General features: G+C 35.8%; 1 protein-coding gene across 2 annotated transcripts in view; it reads left to right on the forward strand.

Moving 5' to 3' along the window:
• CEP85L (centrosomal protein 85 like) overlaps positions 1 to 26,151 on the forward strand; it is a 130,526-nt gene that overhangs the window by 14,105 nt on the left and 90,270 nt on the right. For both annotated transcript variants that reach the window (XM_037128902.2, XM_037128908.2), the window contains exon 2: positions 4,204 to 4,365. In XM_037128902.2, the coding sequence (XP_036984797.2) occupies positions 4,204 to 4,365 (162 nt within the window). The remainder of the gene's footprint in view (positions 1 to 4,203; positions 4,366 to 26,151) is intronic.

A 26,151-nucleotide genomic window follows, 5' to 3' on the forward strand; every position in this document is an offset into this window, starting at 1 on the left:
GCCAGTGTGGCTCAGTTGGTCGGAGCACTGTCCCCTGAACCGAGTGCTGTGGGTTCGATTTCCGGTCAGAGCGCACACCCAGGTTGTGGGTTCAACCCCTGATCAGGGTGTGCATGAGGAGGCAGCCGACTGATGATTCTCGGTCACATCAGTGTTTCTTTTTCTGTCTCTCCCTTGTTTTCTCTCCCTCTCTCCCCTCTTCTTTCTCTAGAAGCAATGAAAAAATACCTTCTAGTGAGGATCAAAAAAAAAAAGTACATAGCACATATCTAGAAATTAAGTAGTTCTCATTTCAGTAGCATAGTCATAACTATCGTGTGAGAAAATTTTCCTTATTATATCACCTGGTGATCATATTTCATGGCTAGTTCTGTGATTCTGGATTGACTTGAATGGAGACAAGACATATATTCTCAGAATGAACACACTCAATCTAAAATAAAGGTTGGAATGTTATTTTATTCATGGCATTTGTTAATTATCACCAGTACTCTAGGTACATAAAATATATTGAATCTTTTTTTATTTTTAAAGAAGCATATTTAAGCAATGGAGCACGAGTAGGGAACTCATGGTCATGGACAATAGCGGGGATTGACTGTGGGATTGAGGGGGACGGGATTGAGGTGAGCCGGGGGGAAAGCATGGGCCAACTATAACTGAACAACAATAAATTTAAAAAAATCCATGGAGTAAAAAGGGAAACTCCTTCAAAATATGAATAGAAAAAGAAAAAAATTAAACAAAATATGCAAATAAATTTTATTTCTTAGCTCTTAAAAAAAGCCCATTTAAAGATTAGGACAAATCTGAGTTCAAGCTGGAGGAGATCAAATTATACAGATAATTCTATCATTTTATTATGTTATTGTCATTTTGGGAAACCCGAATGAATTGTTTTGTTTCTTTTAAAGGAAAAGTTTAGCAAAAATAAGATCATTTGCCAAAAATAAGTTACCAGAAAAATAAAAGCATAAAGGTCATAGAAATTGCCAGTAACCCTACTATTTAGAGAATACTACTAGTAGTATTTTCTTATATTTCTTTCCAGTTGCTCTGTGTGTTCTTTGTTTGAATCTTTGGAGTATCCTGGCTGCAGCACTAAGATCTGGAACACATGGTTCTTGAGTATTACTACAGTCTAAAAGAGGGACAGATACTTGAACAGATAATTTCAGTTTGATGTGGTTGCTAAGTTAGAAACAGTAAGAACGAAAGTTAAGAGAATTCCTAGAAAATATGAAATGTGAGGTTACTTGTGAGTTTCCCATGAAGTTTTGTCTTGTTATTTACATTGGCAAAATAAGCATTTTATACTTTTATATCTTCATTATTTTAATATGCAAAATTCTATTCTCCTGGCCCTTTTGGATTTATTTGTAATCGGTTCTTAATTAGAAATACTGCTTAAGGAACATTCTTTTGTCTATAACTCCACTCTTTCAGACATTGGATTGTTTTTGTTCTTAGCTCTATTAAGCTATAATTGACAGGTAAAATTATAATATATTAAAGTGTAAATGTGATGATTTGATATAATTATATGTTGTGAAAGCATCCTCACCAGAACTAATTAACACATTCATCACCTCATATATTTACCATTTTTTAAATGTGAGAACACTTAAGTTCTGCTCTCTTAGCAAATTTCAGGTATACAAAACAGTTTTATTACCTATAGTCATCATATACATCATATTAGATTCTTATAACTGAAAGTTTGTACTCCTTCTAGTCTCTTCCTGTTTTTCCCTATCCCCAGACCCTGACAACCACCATTTTACTCTTTATGACTTTGACTTTCATTTTTTAATAGCACATATGTAATACCATGCAGTCTTTGTCTTTTTTTTGTCTGGCTTATTTCACTTCGTATAATGCTTCCCAGGTCCATCCATGTTGTTGCAGTGACAGGGATTCCTTCTGTTGTGGCTGGTGGGACAGGGTGGAGCAAAAGTAGGTTTACTGTTGTTTGTGTGGAAAATGACGGAGTAATTACGATGTAATAATACATGAATAAACTGTTCTGTGTAATGACAGTTGTAAACCTATTTTTGCCCTGCCCTGTATTTTTTTAGGCTTATACCTCATATGTTTTTTTTATCCAGTCCCCTGACATCATTGGACACCCAGGTTGTCTGCATACCTTGGCTAATTGTGAATAATGCTTCATTGAAGATGGGAATTCAGACATCACTTTGAGATAGTGATTTTGTTACTCTTGGATATATACCCAGAGATGACTGTCAGTTTATATGTCCACAAATGTACATGAACATTTCCTGTACTGTTTGACATAAATTTTTAAAATATTTTCTGATATTAAATATTATATATATTATTTTTTTAATGTAAAAACTTTATTCTTTTTTATTTCTCTCTGTAAGATTGAGTATTTTTTCTTATTTTTGGTTGCTATTTACTGTATTCTCAGACTGTTTATGCTATTTCTTGGGTATTCTTAAAAAAGCATTTCTCCAACTAGTAGGTGTGCATTTGGGAGAGAAAGTAGTTGGCTGGTCGCCCTTGTCGCTTAGTGGTTCGGACAGGACTTTGAGTTCATTTAGACGGGATGCTACCTGAGGAACTGGTTGAAGAAAACATTTTCACGTAGATCAGTGATTTTCCCCTGGAGTGCTGCAGCACACTGGTGCGCCGCGAGATTTTTGAAGCGTTCAGTCCCTGGCTATTTCAGTCAGGGTCACTGACCTCTTTTCTCAGTCAAATAAAAGAAGCTAACACAACAGTAACTGCCTGGTGTGAATGAATCAAAATTATACCTTTTTTTTTGTCAAATAGGCAAAAAATACATTTTGTATGTGTGTGTGTGCATGCTGCAGAATGTTAGTAATTAGTTTATATATGCCATGAGATGAAAAAAGTTAAAAAGTCACTGGCATATAAATAATAGATCAGAATTAGAGCCTGGAGACAGAGTATTTTTTAAAGATACCTCTTTTCACATCTGAATGATGAGCGCTCAGTATGTTATTTGCCCTTTGCTTATGAGGAACTGCAATTGCAAACATAAAATGCAAATGGGGGCATTAAAATTGCCATAATATATCTGTTTTAAGGTAGCTAGCAGTACAGGTACAGTGGCATTGACATTAGGTGAAAATAATCTGCTTTAAGGTAGCTCATCAGATCACCTGTAATGTGCTTATTAGTTTTTAAGAAAATTGTTAAAATGAAAGCCCAAAATTCTTATGTGGAACTTTTAAACTTCCACAAATAAGTCTACAGGTTCCAGTTTGAGAATCACTCTTAACCTGTAAGAAAGATGTATGCTTCTATAGTTTTATATCAAATTCAATAGATTTAAAATTGCTCTTTCAAATCATGATAAAAATTTCTAAATTCTTATTCTTTATTTCTACACTGAACTTTCATGAACTAGTGATAAATAGTTCACAGACTGGCATTAGCCCATGGATATACATTGATCGGAAGTATAATAGAAAATAAAAGAAGGAAGTGAGCAAAAAAGTAAAATGATGGATAAATCAGAAAAAGGAGGATAAAAATTAAGCAAAATAGACACAGTAAGTGAGAATAAAATTCAAGAGGATATTGAAGAGTGCAAATTAGCTAAAAAAATAATAATTTAATCTAACTCAAAAGGAAAATTTGAGCAAAGAACCAGTAAGATGCTGTGGTGTTAAACATTTATCGAAAGATAACCAAAGAAATAAAATCAATTAAAACAATGCAATATAATTTTAAATTTTAAGTGATTAGGATATTGTGGAGAAGACAGATTTGTTTGGCCCCTCATGTGCATATTCTGCCTGTATCGCTGTGCAGTGTGGTTCAGCTGGACTTCACCTGAGCCGTGGTTCTCAGCTAATGCCTGAGTGTGGGATCACAGATGCCTATGCATCAAAAACTTCAGAGCAGCGTTGACATTTCCAGCTAGATCGATGATAAATTTGACATTTTAAATAAGGGAGTGGTATGTATTTAAAAGTTCAAATATCTATATGCAGATACCAGAGTCCTTCAGCCAGAGGAAGCTGCTAAATCAGCATTGACTTGATATGTGTGTACTATATGTAAGTTTTATTTGTTGAATCTTAGGAGCCATTGATCTATTTTAATATTTGGACAGAATATAACGTGTATTTTTATAAGATCAAGAAAAGATATCTCCTCTGTCTACTCATAGAAATGGTGTTAATATTTGCACTTTTTTCTTTGTAGGCCCAGACTATTCTTCTTCAGCATGGTTACCTGGTAGCGAATCATTGTGGCAGGCCACAACTCTTCCATCCAGTCATCGAAATAACCACGTCCGGAGACACAGTATAGCTTCCGACAGTGGTGACACTGGCATCGGAACTTCCTGTTCGGACAGTGTGGAAGGTGAGCCAAAATTCTTAGTGTTTCAACATGACTGTTCAGAGGATGGTTGAATTGAGAACATTCAAGGGATGTGTTTTATTGTTTCAAGTGAAGAAATTTAAAAGTAGTGTTTGAATATTTAATGATGTTCAGTGTTGTTATATATCAAAATGAAATTGCCCCTCTGATCATATCAGTGTTCCCTTCATTCACTTTTTTAATTATTTATTTGAAATAAGTTGTAGATTTATATGCAATTTTAAGAAATAATACAGAGATTCTATGCACACCTCCCACCCTATGGTTATATCTTGTAAAACTACAGTACAGTATCACGATCAGGATATTGACATTGCTACTGTCAAAATACAAAACATTTCCATCACCAGCGAATACCTAATGTTGCTCATACCCACTTTCCCCTCCTCCTTAACTCTTGGAAACCATGAATCTCCATTTCTGTAGTTTTGTCATTTCAAGAATGCTGGGTAAATGCAATCATACAGTATGTAGCCCTTTGGAAGTGGGGTTTTTCACTGGAGATTCATCCCGAATGTTGTGTGTATCAATAGTTCATTCCTTTTCTTGCTGAGTAGTATGTATATAACAGTGGTGATAATTGAATAGACCATAGTTTGCTTAACCTCTTACCCATTGAGTGATATCTGTATTATTTGTAGGTATTTGCTATTAGGGATAAAGCTGCTACAAGCATTCGCGTGCAGATTTTCATGTGAACTGATGTTTTTTCTTCTCTGTGGTAAATGTCTGTGCAGTTGGTGGGCATATGGCAGCTGCATGCTTAGTTTTGAAAGAAACTATCACATTATTTTCCAGAGTGACTTTTCCATTTACATCAGTAATGGCTTAGTATGAGTAATCCAGTTTTCTCTTCATCCTTGCTAGCATTTCATGGTTTCAAATTTTAGTTTATTTGAAAGGAATGAAGTAATATCTTACTGTGGTTTTAATTTGCAGTTCTTGAAAGATTAATACTGTTGAACATTTTTCACATGCTTATTTGCCATTTGTTTGTTTTCTTTGGTGAAGCATCTCTTCCTGTCTTGTTCATGTTCTAATTGGATTATTTTCTAATTTTACTGTTGAGTTTTGAGAGTTCCTTATATACTTTAGATACTAATATTTTGCTGGACTTGTGGTTTGCAAATATTTCCTTCCATTCTGTAGCTTATCTTTTCATCCTCTAACAGTGGATGAAGTCAAGTGTTATATTGGTTTTTCCTATGGATTGTGCATTGGGGTCAAGCCTAAGAACTCTTTGCCTATTAACCAGATCTTGAAGATTTCTTTCTTTTTTTCCCCTGAAGTTTTATCATTTTATATTTTCAATTTAAGTCCGTAATCCATTTTGAGTTAATTTTTTAAAAAATAAAGGATGTGTGTTTAGGTGTCCCTAAGACCACTTTTAGGCTCAGTGATTTGCTAGAAAGAATCACAGAACTCAGAGAAGCTGTTATGCTGATGGGTATGGCTTTGTTACAGCAAAGGGAGACAGATTTCAATCATGAAAAATAGAAGCAAAGGGCAGAGTCCAGGAGAAACCAGGCCTACACATTCATTTGGCCTCTCCCAGTAGAGTTGTGTGGACAGTCTTTATCTCCCAGCAGTGACGTGTGACAGCACATGTGGGGTATTGCTGACCAGGCAAGGCCACCTGAGCCTCGATGTGCAGGGTTTTTGCTGTGAGCTGGTTACGTTGGCATGGCTGACCACCTGTGTGGATGACTTTAGTCTCTAGCCTTTGAGAGGTCAAGGGGATATCACATGGTTCAAGTCTCCCACCATAAACAAGTTATTAGTATAGACTATATGGAGTGACCCAAAGTAAATAAAGACACTCATTAGACAGGATATTCCAAGGGCTTAGAGGTTACCTGTTAGGCACTGAACAAGGCATGTGGGAAGCCCAGACTTGCTGTCCTTTATGCATGGTGTGGACTTAGATCGAGGTTCATTTTCTTTGCCCAGTAAGTCTTAAAATCAGGTAGAATAGTTATTCCCGCTTTATTTTTTTCAAACTCGTTTTAGTTATTCTGGTTCCTTTATTTTCTACATATGTTTTAGAATGATTTTATCTATATCTATCTACAAAATATCTTGCTGGGATTTTAATAGGAATTGTGTTGATTATATATACATTTGGGGAGAATTGACATCTTTATCATTTATCATTAACATGGTATATTTCTCCATTTATTTACATTTTAATTTAATGCATTAGTGTTGTGTAGTTTTCAGCATATTTGTCCTGTACATGCTTTGTTAGATTTATACTTAGGTATTTCATTTTGGGGGAGTTATTGTAGATGGCATTATAGCTCCAGTTTTGGTATCAATCAGTAAATTGTTATGACAGAAATACAATAGATTTTTATATGTTTATCTTGTATTTTGTGATATTGCCGAACTCCCTCTTTAGATCTAGGAGGTTTTTGGTAGATTGGAATTTTCTCTGCAGCCAGTTATGCCATCTGTATGCCTTTTATTTCCTTTACTTACTGCAGTGGGTAAGACATCCAACACATTGCTGAATATGACTAGTAGGAGTGGCATCCTTGCCTTTTTTCTGATCTTATAGATGAAAAAAAAAACCCTCATTCTTCTACTGTTCAGTAGCTGTATAACAGCTATTCGCTGTAGGTATTTTGTAGATACCATTTATCAATTTGAGGAAGTTCCCCTCTAGTCCCACTTTGCTTGGAGTTTTTAAAATAATGAATGAGTGTTGGATTTGCAAATGCTTTTTCTGTACCAGTTGATATATTTTTTTTTTGGTTCACATGGTAGTCAATTTCATTGCTTGGTTTTTCAGCTTGAGTCAGTTTCAGCCCCACTTGATCATAGTGTATAATTCTTTTTACGTATTGCTGAATTTTGTGTTAATATTTTGTAAAGGATTTTTTATTGTGTATCCATAGGGGATATTGGTCTTTAGTTTTCTTTTGGGGGTACTGTCTTGTCTTTTTTGATATCAGTATAATATTAGCATTATAAAATGAATTGGGAAGTGTTCCCTCCTATTTTCTGGAAGAGATTATACTGTATAGAGTAGTGTTATTTCTTCCTCAGTGTTTGGTAGAATTCTTTAGTGAAACCATGTGGTCCTAAAGATTTCTTTTTTCCTAGATTTTAAATAATCCGATTTCTAAATAGTTACAGGGCTATTCAGATGATCTCTGAAGTTGGATGAGTGTGGTAGTTTTTTGGAGGAAATGGGGCAAGTGGTCCACTTTAAGTTGTCAAATTTATGTGTGTAGAGTTGTTCTCAGCATTACTTTCCTTCCTTGATCTCTGCAGCCTCTGAAGTGAAATCCCGTTTCATCTCTGGTACTGGTATTTCGAATCATCTTCCCTTTTGCATTTTTTGGTCTTGTTAGCAGTTTGTCAGTTTTATTGACCTTTGCAGAGAATCAGCTGTTTGTTTTATTAATTTTCTCTTTTTTCTGATTTTGATTTTAGCTGTTTATTATATTCATTGTACTTTAGGTTTATTTTGCTCTTTTTCTAATAAGTTTTAAGGTAGGAAATTATTGATTTGCAACAAAAAATTTCTTTTTTATATGTATTTTTTAAATTATTTAATTATTTATTTATTTTAGAGAGAGGGGAAGGGAGGGAGAAAGAGAGGGAGAGAAACATTAATGTGTGGTTGCCCCACTGGGGACCTGGCCTGCAACCCAGGCATTTGCCCTGACTGGGAATTGAACCAGTGACCCTTTGGTTCGCAGCCTGTTCTCAATCACGGAGCTACACCAGCCAGGGCTCTTCTTTTGATATGTATGATTTAGTGCTATAAATTTCTCAGCTCTGCTGTGTTGTGTCCCACAAATTTTGATAATTTGTTTTCATTTTCATTCAGTTCATTGCATTGTAAAAAATTTAGCAAGAGACTTTCTCTTTGATCCTTCGATAGTAGTTCCTTGTTTAGTTTCAAAGTGCTGGGAGATTTTCCTGTTGTCTTTCAGTAATTTCGAGTTTGAGTTCATTGTGGTCAGAAACACATTGATTTCAGTCCTTTTAAATTTCTTGGGGTTTGATTTCAGTCTCAGCATATGGTCTATTTGCTATACATTCTGTGGGCACTTGAAAAGAATCTGTATGAGATCCTATTTGTTGATGGTATTGTTGAGTTTTTCTATATATTTTTAAAAATACATAGTTTATTCCTTATACTCTTGCAGTTGTCCCAGTTTTTCATCCTTTTCCCCCCTCTTTGCCCAGTATCTCCATTCCCTCCAGCAATTTCCCCTTAGTTTATGTGCATGGGTCGTGCATATAAACTCTCTGGTTTTCCATTTTCTATACTATTCTTAACATTCCTCTGTCTATTTTGTACCTACTAATTATGCTTCTTAATCCCCACCCCTTTTTCCCCATTCTTCCCCATTCTCCTCCTTTTTTCTCCCAGCTGATAATTGCCCAAATGATTTCCATACCTGTGATTCTGTTTCTGTTCTGGTTGCTTGCTTATCTGTTCTGGTTGTTTGCTTAGCTTAGTTTTTGATAGTTGTGAATTTGTTGCCATTTTTATGTTCATAGCTTTGATGATCTTTTTCTTAAATAGATGCCTTTAACATTTCATATAATAAGGGCTTGGTGATGATGAACTCTTTTAGCTTTACCTTCTCTGGGAAGCACATTATCAGCCCTTACATTCTAAATGATATTTTTGCTGGATAGAGTAATCTAGGTTGTAGGTCCTTGCTTTTCATCACCTTGAATACTCTTGCCAGTTCCTCCTTCCCTGCAAAGTTTCTTTAAGAAATCAGCTGGCAGTCTTATGGAAACTCCTTCATATGTAACTCTTTTTTCTTGCTGTTTTTAATATTCTTCTATATATCTTTAACCTTAAGCATTTTAATTAAAATGTGTCTTGGTGTGTGGTCCTCTTTGGGTCCAATTCATTTGGGACTCTCTGTGCTTCCTGGACTTATATGTCTATTTCCTTCACAAAATTAGGGAGGTTTTCTTTTATTATTATTTCAAATACGTGTTCAATATCTTAACATGTTCAATTTCTTACTCTTTCTCTTCTCCTTCTGGCATCCCTATGATTCAGATGTTGGTACATTTGGAGATGTCCCAGAGGCTCCTAACATTAGCCTCATTTTTTTTGAAGTCTTATTTCTTCTTGCTGTTCTGGTTCATCATTTTTTTCTTGCTTATGTTCCAAATCATTGATTTGATTCTTGGCTTCATCTTTTCCACTGTTGGTTACCTCCAGATTTTTTTAATTTCACTTAGTGTTACCTTTATTTCTTCCTTTTTGTTGTGCCATACTCAAAGAGTTCTTTGATCACCAGTGTTTTGAACTTTGCATCTGAGAGTTGGTTATCTCTGTTTCATTTAGTTCTTTTTCTGGAGTTTTGTTCTGTTCTTTCATTTGGTCCATATTTCTTTGTCTCCTCAATTTGGCAGCCTCCCTGTGTGTTTCTGTGTATTAGGTAGAGCTGCTTTGATTCCCTGTCTTAGTAACATGGCCTATTGTAGAAAAGGCACCTGTAAATTGTGTGGCACAGAGCCTTAGGTAATTGCTAGGTGGGGGTAACCTGCTTCACCTCTTTGCAGCTCTGTGTGGGGAGAGGGCTCTTAGAGGGGACAGTGCCACTGCCTGGTTTCTGGAGGTTTGGCTGGCACTCACCCTGTTTCCAGTCACTTCCCTTACTCCCTGTATACAGCTGGTGCCCTTCTAGTTGTTGCCCAATCCCCACTGGTTTTTAAAGCCAGAAGTTATGGGGATTTATCTTCTTGAGGCACTGGAACCCTGCGTTGTGCAGGTTCTGGCCTGGGGCTGGAATCACCTGGTCCCAAGATACCCCTCCCAATCCACCACACGTGAATGCGGGACCACCTGTTCCGCCACTGCTGCCTCTCTGGGCCACACTGTATCCCTGCACCTCTCTGCCCCTCCTACCCATCTGGATGAATGTGGATTCTTTCAATCCTTGCTTGTTGAACTTCCAAACAGCTGAATTTTCTGACAATGTTGGGTGTTATTTGAAGTGTAGTTATAATTCTTTCTGTGGTTGTGTAAGGGGGTGAAGTGTGTTTACCTATGCCTCCATCTTGAACTGAGTTTTTCTATGTTCTTGATAATATTCTCTCTAGTTGTGCAATCAGTTGTTGAGAGAGGAGTTAATAAAGGTCTCAACTATACTTTGAAAGTTGTGTATTATTTTTTATTTTTATGAAGTTTTGATTCACAGATGTAGCTCTTGTTTGATGCGTACACATTTAGGATTGCTATGTATGGCTGGATTAGCTGTTATTTCATTATATAAAGTCCTCCTGTCTCTGGTAATTTTCCTTGTACTAATGTCTATTATTTATCCAGCAACACCTGCTTTCTTTGTTTATGTTTAATGATACATTTTCTCTTCTTTTACTTTGAACTTGTCTGAATCATTATATTTGAAGTTACTTATAACAGCATATACTTGAATCAGTTTTTACCCTGTTTTGCCAGTCTCTAATTTTTTATTGGTATATGTAGGCCATTTTAAAATTAATGTAATTATTAAGTTTTCTGTTTGCTTTCTTTTCTTGCTTTCCTGTGTGGGTAACTTGAACATTTTTCAGTTTTATCTGTAGTATTTTTAAGCGTATCTGTGCATAGTGTTTCTATTGGTTGTTCAAGGTATTACATTATATAATACTTTACATTGTATATAATGTATATATGTAATATATGTATAATTTATATGTATATAACTTATTTCAACAGTTTGAGTGACATATAAGACCCTTACCTCCTTTTACGTCCCTTTACCCTCCATTTATAGCAAAATTGTTTCAACTATTTCTATACATATATTTTAACATGTCACACTGTTATAATTTTTATTCAACTGTCACACAATTTAAGAAACTCGAGAAGACAGCCTATTATATTTACTCATATTTTTACTTACTTTCTTCTTCTCTTGTGATGTTTCAAGTTTCCTTTAAATATTTCCTTTTGTGTTAGGGAACGTCTTAGCCATTTTGGGGGGAGGGATGCAGTGCTTGTGATGATTACCTTCAGCTGAGAAGGTCTCCATTGCCCTTCGTTCCTGAGTCGTTGTGTACACAGTCTTCCTTTGACATTTCTTGCTTTCAGGACTTGAGAAGTGTGGTGCCCACCTCGTTTGGGCTTCCATGGTTTGTGATGACAGGTCTGCTGTCATTTTTCTCTGGCTGCTTTAAAGATATTTTCTTCGTTTTTAGTTTTTCAGAAATCATATATCACATGTCTTTGGATGGATTTCTTCAGTTTAATCCTCTCTGGGATTTGTATAGGCTTTTGAGTGTGTGAGTTTATGACTTGCCAAATTTGGGAGGTTTTCAGCTATTATTTTCTTTGAGTACTTTCTTAGTCTCTCCCTCTTTTTTCCAGGACTCTGATGGCACAAATCCATAATTCTTTTTTTGTTGCCCTCATGTCTGTGACTGATACTCTGTTTCTTTTCTTCCTTTGTTTTTTGTTTATTGTTCACATTGGGTAATTTCTGTTGTTCCAGCTCACTGATATGTTTCCTTGGTTACTCTGTTCTATTGTTGAGCCCATCCACCGAGCTTTTTATTTCTGTTATTGTGTTTTTCAGTGCTAATATTTTTATTTTGTTTCACTTTGTTTTATTTTTTCACTGTGATTTAAAATTGTTTTTTGCTGATGCCTTCTCATTTGTCATTTGTTTTCACTATTTTTGTAATTGTCCATTGCAGTAGTTTTATGAAGATTCCTTTAAAATCTTGTCAGAGAATTGTAACTGTTCTATTATTTTGGTGTTGACATCTGTTGCTTTTTTTTTGTTCAGTTGAGAACTTACAGAACTAGTTCTTTCTATGACATGATTTTTTAGTTGAAAGTTGGAGAATTTTGTATTGTTAAGAAATTCTGGATTTAATTTATTTGCTATGTAATAACTTGTTTATCTACATTTATATATTCTTACATACTTTATAAACATAAATAGTCATATTTACATATAAGTGAATATAACATAAAAGTTTTATAAGTGCATATTTATATATTTTAACCTCTTTTTTGTTAGCTGGCTTTGTTAACTAGTGTTTTGGCATATGAAGGAGGGAGAGGCACTGTTCCCTTACTGTCAAGTGCAGCTGGAAGTTCAGGTTCTCTGCTTGGCCTCCATTGGTACCCAAGGGGTTAGGAGGGAAGCACCTCATTACTGTGGGTTGTGGGTGGAAGTTTAGGTTTTCCATGTGATCGCTGACACCAGTGAGTGTGGGCAGCCTTATTGTCCCTGGGTGATGGTGAATCCAGACTGTTAGGCCTCTTCCGACACGGCCCGAGGGGGGGAGCTCCACATTCCCCAACAGCGGTGAAAATTCTGTTCCCACTTGGTTTCCTTTTCACTACCTCGGTGGGGTTACTGGGATATTTTGATACAGGTTGGCAAAGTTGGAAATCTAGGCTCCCCACTTGACTTTTGTTGGCATGGGTGGAGTTAGGCTGCATTTTTTTTCTGGATGGTTAGCTGGAAAAGAGTGGTTACTGTCTGAATTTTCTCTGTCTTGTTAGGCTTCCTCTTTTTTGGACTATTGGCTAGGGAGAACAGGCTTGCTGGGACTTTCTTGGGCTGTGCTTTTTGGTTTCTTTGCGTTGCTGATTTTTTCAGCATCAATTCTAGGAGATGTGAGGCAAAAAGGAAACCCAGGGAATTTACTACTGTCTTGTTTCTTGGGTCCTGAGGTTCCTAGCCAATTTGCTGCCTTCTTTCCAACTTTCAAAGTCTTACCTTTGTTTTACATGATAATGTCCAAGACTGTAAGTTGTTCTTAGTCGGAAATATAGGAAGGGTGTCTTTTGCATCTTTTCACTGTAATTCTTTAATGACCATTAAAAAAAATCTTGTTTAACTACTGCTATCTGTTGTAACTTTTTGCTAGCATCTATAATATATAGAATAATTAATTTCAGTGTGGCCTTGTATCTAATATCAGTTGACTATTTAAAACATACATCTCAAGGGAGAAAGGAAATATATACAAGGTGATGGAGGAGCAAATTAATAGGAATGCGAATTCCAAACAATAATTTATTAGTTAAAAGACAAATATTCTTTCATTAAATCACAGATGAAAATAATTAAAAAATATAGTGCTCACGTTTCTTTAATTTTCTTATTTTCCTTCCCTAAATTTAAGAGCTTATGTTCTGTATTTATAGTTTTGTTTAATTTATGAATGAATACTTTTAGAATTATTGATTTTACTGTAAATTTGCTTAAGTATTATCATTTATATTTGGGCCCTTGGAGTAAAGTTTGATATGGTGTATTGAGAGTTGTGTACTAGAATTTTCTACTTGAGTGATATGAAAGGGCATTTTAGAATTGTATTCTATGCATATTACTATGAAAGTCAATTTCAAAGTCCCTTAAGAGAAACACACTAAAGAAAGGAATTGATTTCAGAAAGGAAATAAAAACCAAACCAAACAAATTTAATTTTGTGTCATGGATTAAGAACTGGTATGTGTTCAGTTTTGTTCGATGAAACAATACATATATAGACTTCCAGTGAAGGTTCATGTTTTTTAGCCAGTTTTTTGTACCTGATATTTCTGAGGTTAGAGCCTGTTTGATGTTTCCCCAGGCAGATGAACTCTCTGTACTTCATTCTCCATACATGTCTTACATGTTATATATTCTTCTGTCCTGCTTCAGTAACTAATATTTCCTTCATTTTCCAGCTTCTGGAATTTTGTTTTGATCTCCATTGCTGATGGTCCTTTGTTGTTCAGTGTCATGAGTTCGTACCTTTACTACTTTCTTGTCATTTCATTGGGTCTTGGGAGGGAGAGATGATAATTTTGTGAACTCAGGCAGTGATCTCGAACTAGAAATTCTGTTATATAAATGAAAACGAAGAGAAGAAAAAACTAAAAAAAGATTGTAAGACATTTTCTTAATGTCAACTCCTATATATATTTCTTCTATTCCCCTCAATTTTAGAAAGGTAGTAAGTGCACATTTAAAGAAGCATAAAGACGAACATAATTTAAAAAGTAAATTAGTATTTCAAGTATTAACAATTTATGGTCTTTGAAAAATTTCAGCCTTTATAAAATTAAATTGAGCAGGAAGTGAAGTTATTCCTTCCTTTCCACCCCGGCTTCGTTATCAGAGCTCACAAATGTCATTAGTGTGTTACATCTTCTTCCAGGTCTGTGCTGTGCATTTATTCTCACACACACAGGTTTTAAAACAAAGCTGGGTTATCATGTGTATGCTTGTCATAACCCAGCTTTCCTCTCTTTTTTAACTTTTCTGTATTGGATTTCTTGAAAAAATAATTTCTAATGTGAATTGATACATAGAACCTAATGCACATCATCCGAGGCTCCTAGAATTGGTCTATTCTCCAAGGAGACGCAACCATCAAAATAAGCCTATAACTGGTTTTAACCTCCTGGACATTCAAGAGTAGAGAAGGCTGTCTCAGGGGCCTATTCTTTTATGTATAGGAAGGAACACACAGAGTGAGTCAAAGTCCTCCTTTCAGTTTCCAACAGATGAACAAATAACAAATTAGAATAGAACAAATGCCTAGAATTTCTTTTATATATGTAGCATGTCTCTAGCAAACATATCAACCTAAGTACTTTTAAAAACATGTGCTTGTTAGGAGATGTAATACATGATATAAAGTCAGCATTTCAAAACAGTAGGGAAGGATTAGGCATGAAGAAAGTGGTATTTGATCCTGACCCTAGACTATAGGAAAACTAAATTTGAAATAGAATAAAGAACTTGTGATTTTTTTTAAAAAATCATAAAAGTATTAGGATCTATGAGATTAATTTTATATTCTTAGGTTTGAAATATTCTCCTTAAGCAAGTCACAAAATAGAATTGACTTAGTAAAAATTCAGAGTTTTGAACATTGATAACAGATACTAAATAAAAATAGGGACACACTGGAAATAAATATTTGTAATAAAACAAACAAGGAAATAATATTCATATTATTTAAAGAGCCTGTACAAATGTGAACAATGTCCCAAATAGTTATTCATCTATAAAATTTAAAACGTCTCATAATTTAAACATTGTATGAATAAAAGATACAAAGAAACAGTTCTTGGAAAAAATACAAATGACTAATAACACTGAAAAGATGATCAAACTCAGTCATAGTGAAATGAAAATTTAGACAGTGAGAGTTTGCTTTTTACAGTTGAAATTGCCCCCTTTCCCCCAAAAATAGATGGTGATATTTAGGGCCTGAGCGAAGATGGGAAAAGTAGTACTGTAATAACTAGTACATATATTCAGCTTTTATAGAGGGCAGCGTGACAATGTAAGTAACAACTGTGTAGCCATTATTACGTTATAGGCACTTTATACATGTTAACTCATTTAATCCTCTCTGTAGCCCTGTGGTAGAAAAAGTGAAAGACCTAGGGGTTAAGTTACTTATAAATGACATGTAAAGTGTATATAGTCATTCAGTATACACACAGGTGATCAAAGCTACCATGTGCAAGAATACCCACTATAACATGGTTTAGTGAAAAATTAGAAACAACTTTAAGTGTCTGTCAATAGGGAAACGGTTAAATATTTTATCTTATGTCCAGTTAAAATAATGAGATAGCCATACATACTTACTGATCTGGAAAGAAATTCAAGAAAATTCCCACTTCAAGACAACAGATTCAATTAATACATTCCCCTAATTTTGTTTCTTTCTAAAATTCCACAAAAATTCAGCAAAATAGAAACAATCCATGATGACAGGGAGAACAAGGGAAAACAATTAACATTCTGGGAGCTATAAGTCAGAACAATAAGTAAGAAATTTTCTTAGCAGATCCCAAAGAGTTGAATCCTAAATCAGCAACAGGCACGTTTGGGAATAAGTTGTCAATTTATATTAAAAATTGTCAAAAAGGCTTTGAAACTGGTATTACCAGGCATATTAGGTTTCTCCATTGTATAGTAACTATTTTTCCCTTTTAAAAATTAATTTTTTTTATTTTTTAATTTAGTGATTTTAGAGACATTGAGGGGGATTTGTTCTACTTATTTATGCATTCATTGGTTGCTTACTTGTATGTACCTTGACCTTGGATCGAACTCGCAATGTTACTGTATTGGGATGATGCTCTAACCAACTGAGCTACCTAGCCAAGGCATATTTTTCCCCTCTGTTCTGTTCTTTGAGTGCAAGTCAGAGGGGGAGTATTAAACTCCATCTCTTGGAAGAGGAAGTGTCTGAATTTTATATTTGGAATTATTCTTTAAGATATTTTTATCCCTTCTCTTCCATTTATTTATTCATTATGTCAGTATGGGCTTGTATATATACATTTATTTTTTAATTTTAACTTTAGGCTTTATTAGAATTTCAACAATTTTCCATTGAAGTCCTCCTGTTCTCAGTTCCTACCCAGGATACCACATTACTTTAATTGTAATGTCTCCTTAACCTCTTCTGGTCTGTCACAGTTTCTCACTCTTCTCTTGTTTTGTATGACCTGAACAGTTTTGAGGAGGACTAATTAGGCATTTTGTAGAATGTTCTCCACACTGCATCTGTGTGATGTTTTCTCATGATTAGACAAGGGCTCTAGTTTCGGGAATAAATGCTCCAGAGATGAAAGTGCTCCTATCAGATTGGGGAGTACATGGTATTCACATGACATCACTGGGGATGTTAACCTTGATCAGTTGGTTCAGATGTGTTTGTCAGGTTTGTCCACTGTAAACTAATGATTTTTCCCCTTCCATACTCTACTTTTTGGAAGCAAGTTACTAATCCAGCCCAAGCTAAAAATGGGAGTAGGGTATTGAGCTCTACATCCCAGAGGAGAAAATATCTGCAGATACTATTTGGAATTCTTTTATGACGAAGATCCATCTCTCCTTCCTCATTTATTTATTCAGTCGTTTATAGATAATCAGTTTGGACTATATATTTTTCTTTTATCTTTTGCGTTGACATTCAATTATATTTATTTTGTTGCTCACATTATTCCAGCTTTGGCCATAGGAAACTCTTTCAGGTTGGTTTCTGTGACATTTTGCAGCCTGCTCCCTTCCTTTTGTTTTTTGAGCACTACTTTATTTTTGGATGCTCTAAGGTGTTTCGTGCTCCTCTTGTATGTCACCTATCCTAGCTCCAGGTCAGCCATTTCCCCAAAGAGCCCTGGTCCCTTGTATTGGAGAATGGTACTTAAAAACGAGGATCTAGGTGCTGGGAGTGCTTGTTACGGGAGTGCCTTTGCTTCTAGGCCATTACAGAGGACAGAACTAGGCCATGTAAGTGTGTGTAGTAACTGAGTATACAGAAATATCTATAATGGTTGCTGCGTCTGTCCATAAGTGTCTGTATTAAACTCCTCTGTATAAGCCGATGTTCATACTAATGTCTCCGGCTCTAACCCAGTACAGCAGAGCTCATTTTAGCCTTTTTTAACCTTATCTGTAAGTTTCCCTTCCAACAGTGAGATACCTCCCACTGTCTACCATTCATTTACTTACTTGTTCAGCTCTTAGTATACCAGTGAAGCAGGTTTAGAATGTTAACCCATACACCCCCTGTATTAATTTCCTAGGGCTGCCATAGCACTGGGGGGCTTAAAGCAACAGAAATATATTTTCTCACGGATTTGGAGACTAGAAGTCCAAGGACAGGGCCATCATGCTCCCCTCAGAGGCTGTAGGGACAAATCTTCCTTGCCTCTTCAGGCTTCTGGTGGTACCCGCAGTCCTTGGCATTCCTCGGTTTGTGGTGGCATAGCTCTCATCTCTGCCTCCTTTACATGGCCCACTGCTCTGTGTCTCCTCTGTGTCTTCAGATCCCCCTCCGCTGAAGTGCACTGGTCCCTGTGCACTTAAGGGCCCACCCTATTCCAGTACAATCTCATCTTAACTCGACTACTTCTGCAAAGACCCTATTTCCAAGTATGATCACATTTATAGGTACCAGCGTCAGTATTTCAGTGTATGTTTATGTAGGGCATGATTTAATGCGCAACACTCTTTATTACAGACTGTGTGGTTAAACAGAAAGGCATATAATTATTGAACTAAGTTGAGTTGAAAATAAAGCAGGAGAACTGCTTTGAAATTAAACAAAATGTGTTCAAGTTATTTGTCCTCATCAATTAACTTTTTAATTAAAAAACATTTTTTTATCCTCACCTGAGGACATTTTCATTCGCTTTTTTAGAGAGAGAGAGAGAGAGAGAGAGAGAGAGAGAAAGGAAGAGAGGGAGAGAGAAACATCGATGTGAGAGAGGCATTGATTGGTTGCCTGTGTACACACCCAGACTGGGGAGAAGCACTGGACCAGACAGGGTCGCACTAACCTGTGCCCAGACTAGGATGAACCCACAGCCTGGGTATGTGCCCTGATCGGAATGGAACCCGCAACCCTTCGGGTACGGGAGGGTGCTCAAACCACCGAGCCACAACGGCCAGGGCACTCATCAAGTAACTGGGCACTCAGACTTGCAGAGTGGATGCTCTGGGATTTTCTTAGTGTTACTGTAAAGCTTGGTTGCTTCAAGCAAATCATACTTTTCAGAAACTTTGTTCCTGTCTTATGACCCCTTACAATTTATTTGCGATCAAGAGATAAATACTTTAGTATTTTTAGGCTTTATCTTAGAACTCAATACTAATAATCTTTCTTAATTAATTAATTAATCTATTTATTTATTTAAATCCTTACCTGAGGATAAGTTTATTGACTTTAGAGAGAGGAAGGGGAAGACAGAGAGTGAGACATTGATACCAGTGTGAGAGAGAAACATCAATGGGTTCCTCCCTACGTGCCCTGACTGGGGATTGAACCTGCACCCCTGTAGTGTACAAGACGACAGTCCAACAGATTAATCCACCTGGACAGGGCAATAATAATAATTTTTTATGGTCACTTACTTCTACCTTCATATAATATTATGCTATTAATTTGGGTCTAGCTGGGAATTTTCCTTCCTCAGCCAGGGAGAGCCAGACTGGGCCACTCTCTGTCTGAGCTGGGATGCTGCTTTTTCATAATGACTGTTGGAAGGACTGAAAATGCCTCATTGGGAATATGACTATAATAGTATCTTTTTCATAATCTCTAGATAGTCTTTGATCTTGCTGTCTGTAATTATATGATTACTCATCTTTTCTATTGCTGTTTAGAAAACTGCCTTCTCTCTTTATTGTTCGAATTAATTTAAAGCAAGTTTATTTGTTTTAACTGTAGCAAAATCACTGCTTTTCTCTTGGAATAATTCATGAAGTATTAAATACAAATTCCTGAATCTTTTAGGGATGAAATACTTGATTGACACTTTCTCCAATTGGGCTGATATGAAAATGTTACATTTTTTGGCCTCCCATTAGTTCTTGCTTGCTATTATCTTCAAATTGAACTCCAACTCATTTTCCTGCCATGTTTTTTACTACACGAAATGAGTAATTTTACTAGTATGTTACATAGGACTGTAACATTCAAATAAACAAAGAATCCATTGAGTTTAAGGAATAATCATAGTAGGTAGTAGTATTCAAAGGCTGTTCTCTATGGATAAAGCAGTGTCAAAGTTTGAAGACAAAGGACAAATGGGACAAGAGTTCTATGAAAGAATAAGGATTATAAGAATGGGTGGGTGAAAATAAGATGAAATAGTAGAACTCTGGAAGACTGACAATAAAATAACAGAAATTTAGGACTTCTGTGGAAAATGAATCGGAATTATGGCTGTAGTGATTGGTATGGTAATGAATGATTCTGATTACACTTATTATTGATGGTGTGGAGAAGTGATTTTAAAAATCAGTTACTTAAAAATGTTATCTGAATACAGGGAATAGTTTTAGCAGGATTATTAAAAACTATTTAGGAGGAGAGTTTGGTGTGTTTGCTTATGGAACACTTGTTTCCAATTAGTATATGTTTTCCCTCCTGAATTTATGTCTTTGTGAAGTTCTCACGAGGTCCACTTTGTGGGGGCTATTTGTTTGTTTCTTTGCCTTCTCTTTAGTAAGCGTCCCTAGTCTAGTAATTTATAATTTCTCCTTTTCATTGTTGGATTTGCTTCATGGCATATCTATTTAATGGAAAAGACTCAAGGAAATAAGTCCATTGTGGAGGATTACCAAATATTGAAAACAGCCTTGTATTAGAACATAACTAATAGGTTGATATTATAAAATGTCAGCCTTAAAACATGCTGTGTGTTAGCTTATTTACATATCAGTCTCAGGCAGATGTGTTTCATATACTTTGGTCTTTGATTACATGAATCTTTTTGTCATCTACTAACTATAGATCTGTAAAGTGTTTATTTTTTCCTCATTTATAAAATTAAACAAGTCTATCCTTATTGAATTCCAAATGTTATAGAATAACCTAAAAAGTTCATCTCCTTCGTACTGTAACTCCAAGCTGAGAATTACCATGACATAGACATATTAATTTCTAAATGCTATATGTGGAATTTGGACCAGTATTATCAAATGTAATCTGAGTTTGTTTTATAATATATCTAGAAAATGTTTTAGTTAGCTGCCTTTAACTGTATCATTATCATTTCGATAGTGGTAAGAGCTTCACTGCAGGGGGATTGTCCCTGTTCCTTTGGCAAAGAGAAAGTTAGAGCGGGGATGGTGGGATGGGAAGTTTGGGTCAAGGAAGAGTTTAGATTATCGAATTCTTGTCATTTCTAAGGGTTCTGTCACTCAGATGGAAATGGGGAGAAGGAATAATGTCAGTAATTGTTGCAGGAATTCTCCTGTGAGGTCTGAGGTACAGGCTTAATTAGGGAGGATGATGGAACATTCCCTAGGAGTCTCAGAGCATAGTTTGCTGCTGTGCCGGTGGGTGCCCGTGAAGGTGAGCAGGTAGCAGACTGTATGATTACACCAGTCTTTTTTCTGCAAAGTTTGGTTGGAAATTGAGGGCTTGGGAGGACAAGAGCCTGTCTTGTTACTAGCTTCTAAAGTTTGATTGCGGTTAGCAAATAAATGTATACTTATGTTATATAATTCAAATATTTAACCTATAATAATAAGTTTTGAATTATGTATTTTAGTAATTCTCTTTATCTGTAATACAGCCATGGTTGAATATAGGTAGGCCTGTGTGTATTATATATAAATTTAATTGTGGGGATAAAGATCAAAGTACGTGGAATAATTTTTTGTTAAATTCTGTGCTATATTGCTTTAAGTAAAGAGTACATCTGTGAAGTAAGTTATCAAACCTCAAATGAAGAAAACGGTGCTGTCTCCTTAGACCCCGAACTCCCGCTGCCGCCCTTCCTGTTCTTCAGTTTGTTTGTTGGGTATAACCAATGTTCCAGGCAATGCTCTTTGGACACTGATGAATCCTCAAAGCCTCCTATGAATCACCTGAAAAATAACCTGCTTTTTTTGTTTATTTTAATATTGTGTTTTATTTTAATTCTTCAAAAATTTAAAATTCATACATGAGTATTGAGTAACTGAACACAGAATATAAATGCACTGTGAATTACCAGTATCCAGTTTTATAAGTGACCATTATATAGAGATACCTTCCCTTTCTTCTGTAACCTCCAGCTTTTAGAAGTTCATTCATTTTTCACTTAATAAATACTTATTGAGTCATTGCTGTGTTTCAAGCACTGGAATTGGAAAGAGCAAAATGAAGGAGAGGATTATTACATCAGAATCTCAGCAGGGACAGGGCTCTAGTAAAGAACAGTGTTCTGAAATTGCCATTGAGTGGATTGCTTTTAGCTATGGTATTTGAGATTTAAAATAGTGCTAAATAAGGGTGTGAGATTTTCACATTTAACAAGAAGTGGAGACGCTAACATTAGGAGCATCACTTTTTCAGCTGTGGTAATTTGTTCGTGGAGTGTCAAGTTCCAGGTTGGTAGGAAATAGATCCGTGACATGAAGCTGGATGCATCTGCAAGCCTACCAAGTTGTAACATAAGCTGCACCAGCAGATCACTGGTTTCTTCTTCGGTTTTTCTTTGCCAAGACCTGGAGGCCATGTTAAATAGCCCTTGTTGCCTCAGATTAGTTTGAGAGGGAGTTGTTTTTGAAGAGTGCAGCACGTGCTGAGTAGGGCAAGGAAGAGGAAACTGAGAGACGAGGACCCTGAGACAAAAAAAAAATAACTTGTTTTTTGGCTTAGGCTTGGCTTCGAAGCCTCCCATGGCACAGTCACCCTCTCCTGTATTACATGGCACCAGAGAGGCAGGCTCACAGGCAGTCTTTTTTTCTCTGTAAAAATCAGAGTTCTAAATGTAGCTAAAGGTCTATTTGGGCTAGTTTTCAAGCATATTTATATATTTCACTTAAAAAAGGTACAGATAGAGTTAAATATGTTTTTTATAATCCTCAACTACTAATTTGTGTTGGAGATAATTTTCTTATCTAATTAACCTCATTTATTTCAAATAGGAGGAACTGATAAAAATGGACTTCAGTTTAATTGTACCTTCATTACTTGTTTTTACTAAGAAATAATAGGGCCATTGAATAATATAAATTTTGAGGTCATCCTGTGTGTATATATTAGAAAGGAAGAAAAAGCAGAAAAGTTCCTGGTCAGTTCATTGTTTCTGTCTTATGAAGAAACTAAGGTCTTTTAAGGTGAAGACTTGTTCAAGCATTTATTTATTCATGTAGCCAATATTTATTGAATGTCTGTTATGTGTCAGGTACTGTAGCAGGGGTTAGAATTAGACATTTTCCCTGTTCATTGTGTATATAAAGTTCAGTAGAAAAATAATTTTCATCAAATACAATGAGCAGTATGGTAAGTGACCTAAAGCCACCGGATGAGGGGAAGGACCTTTGGCAGCAGTGACTCTTCAAGCTGAGGCCCAGAAAGGTGAGCAGAGGTGGCAGGGCTAACGTGGGTGGGGAGGGTGAGGGTAGTCTTAGCTGGGGGAGGTGTGGTTGGTGAGCAGGGCTCAGAGGAGAGCAAAATCGGGTGATGCCAGGAGGCCACTTCCTTGGAAATAGAACTGATGGTAACTCGTTCATGAAAAGAAGCAGCGGAAAAGGGGAAAAGGAGGTAATTCAGGAGATGTTTAGGAGACAAAACCATACGCTCTTTGAACAGCTTTATTCACATGGCATTTAGGTACCATACAATTCACCCATTTAAAGTCTACAGTTCAGTGGCTTTTAGTATATTCACATAGCTTTCACCAGTGTCAGTTTTCTGGGAACTTCATAAAAATTTTCCAGGGCTCTCTCTTTGCTTGAGTATTACAGTGATTAGGTTTTATTTGTGTATTTTGCCAAAAAGATTTTAAAAAAATACCTCATCTTAATGTGAAATATCCTCTTGTTTTTCATCCATTTTTTCTTTTTTTATAGAAAATTTCACCTATAAAAATGTGCAGTAAAAATAATGTAGAATGGTAAACTTGCATGTACACAACATCAAATTTATACAATTACAAATTATAGTACATAACAATTGTATTTCAGCTATTCTTGCTTACCCTCAGACCCTTGGTAATATTTTTAAGTAAGTTGAGAGTTTTTAATTATAATAACTGTAATATTTATTGAGCATTTACTATGTGCAGGGCATTATGATAAGAGGCTTACATGATTTTTAGAGTTAATTAAAAAATTAGATGTTAGGTACAATTATATACCCATTTTATAGGTAAAGTAAATGATATTTATAGTATTCTCTAACCTGTTGTCCTTATTTTAATTTTTTCTTTTTAATATATTTTATTAATTATGCCATTACAGTAGTCCTATTCCCCTCCTTCATCCCCCTCCACCTTGCACACCCCTCCCCCACCATTCCCCCCCTTTAGTTTATGACCACATGTCTCAAGTTCTTTAGATTCTACATTTCCCCTACTATTCTTGCCCTCCCCCTATCTATTTCCTACCTACCATCTATGCTACTTATTTTATGTACCTTCTCCCCCCTTCTCCCCTTCCCACTCCCCTGTTGCTAACCCTCCATGTGATCTCCATTTCTGTGGTTCCACTCCTGATCTGCCTGTCCTCTTAGTTTGCTTTTGTTTTAGGTGTGGTTCTTAATAACTGTGAGTTTGCTGTCTTTTCACTGTTCATATTTATTAGCAGTCAGTTCATTGGTGAATGATATCATATTTTTGCAACTTCAAAGCTTTGAAACTTAAAAACTCTGATAATGAATACTTAAATAACATGACTTCCAGATATTACAGTGGATTAGTTGGTCAGTTGGTTTTTACTTAATAAAAATATCTACCATAATTTTTGCAACATGAGGTTCTATACTTTGATTTATACATTTTTATACATGATTTAAATAGAAATCTTTCTGAGGTAAAATATAATTATCTTCATTTTACTGATGAAAAATTAAGACTCAGCATGCTAATAACATACCCTGGATTATACAGTTGCTCAAGTGATAGAGCTGAGAAATTCTTCAAGTCTAAGTCCAAAGCCATCCTCTTAGCTCTGCTCTTAGCCCTACTATGTTAAAAGGGAGACAGCTCCAGGAGGTGTAGTGTAGGATAGTTTAGGTAATGTCAGGCTAAGAAACAGGAGACCAGGATTCTATTTTGAGATTTGTATTTTGTCAAGTAATTTATTTAAACTTCTTCATTTGCATATGGAGTAGGTCAGAGTTTATACATGCACAGAACACTTTTTTTTGGCCTGTGAAGTTGAATAATTTTAAGGCAGTATTCAAAATAAATATGATTCATGTTTTCTTCAAGCCAAATGAAATAACCCTTTTAATTTACCCTCTATCTCTACTTATTTTTTGGTAATCTACATTATTGCTTAAAATGAAATGATTTTTACAGCTTTATTAAATTTGCAGAAATTAAAGTTGTTGGAGGTATATTTTGTTTGTTTATGGACCTTGTCTTTACCTTCAGTGTTATCCGTCCTTCCTCCCTCCCTCCCTCCTTCCTACCCATCCCCCCTTCCACCCATCCCCCCACCACCCTATCCCCATATCCATCCATCCATTCATCAGTTCATGTATCCATCCATTTATTCCTTCACTCTTTTTTTTTCTTTAAAAATTTTTTATTTACTTACTTTTAGAGAGGGGAAGGGAGGGAGAAAGGAAGGGGGAGAAACGTTGATGTGCCAGGGAACCATTGACTGGTTGCCTGTCACATGCCCCCCACCTGAGACCAGGCCTGCAACCCAGCCAGGAGCCCTGACCTGGAATAAAGTGCATCCTTTTGGCTTGTGGGAGGATGACCAACCCACAGAGCCACACCAGTCAGGGCCACTCAGTTTTTTCCTGTCATTTTACTTCTTGCTTGATAGAGTTTGAATGCCTGTATCTGACCATACTGAGCTGAATTTACTTTGTGTTAGATACCTGTGGTGAGCGCATGTGCTGTGACCTAGAAAAGCTCTTCAGTCACACAGCCGTGGGTTTCAGGACAATGTTAATGACTGCACCTCCTCAGACTTGCAGATAGAGAACTGAGTAATTTCTTGTCTGTTCAGTTAAGTCATAATTTTGTTTCTGAGAAAATTTGCATTTTCAAAAATCACATCCTATAATTTAAGAGATCAGGTTATAATTTGATTTGTGAAAATTTTTGTAGAAGAGAAATAACACAGCTTTTTGTAAATAAATGCCTGATGATTCTTAACCTTAAATTGAAATTAGTGGGAGATATCCAGAAAGTGGTACAGTTGTATGAAAATTTAAAAGTTATTGAAGAAAAAAATATTTGTTTTTGTGTAAATAAAGAAATGGTCTGTTTTTACTGACCAGCTTTTACAGTGAGTTTTGCATTGAATTGCCGACCTTTTAAAGCTGTACCTCAGGTTGTCCTTT

The sequence above is a fragment of the Artibeus jamaicensis genome, unplaced genomic scaffold, assembly GCF_021234435.1.
Source record: "Artibeus jamaicensis isolate MK-2021 breed Jamaican fruit bat unplaced genomic scaffold, CSHL_Jam_final contig_387, whole genome shotgun sequence".
NCBI lineage: Eukaryota > Metazoa > Chordata > Mammalia > Chiroptera > Phyllostomidae > Artibeus > Artibeus jamaicensis.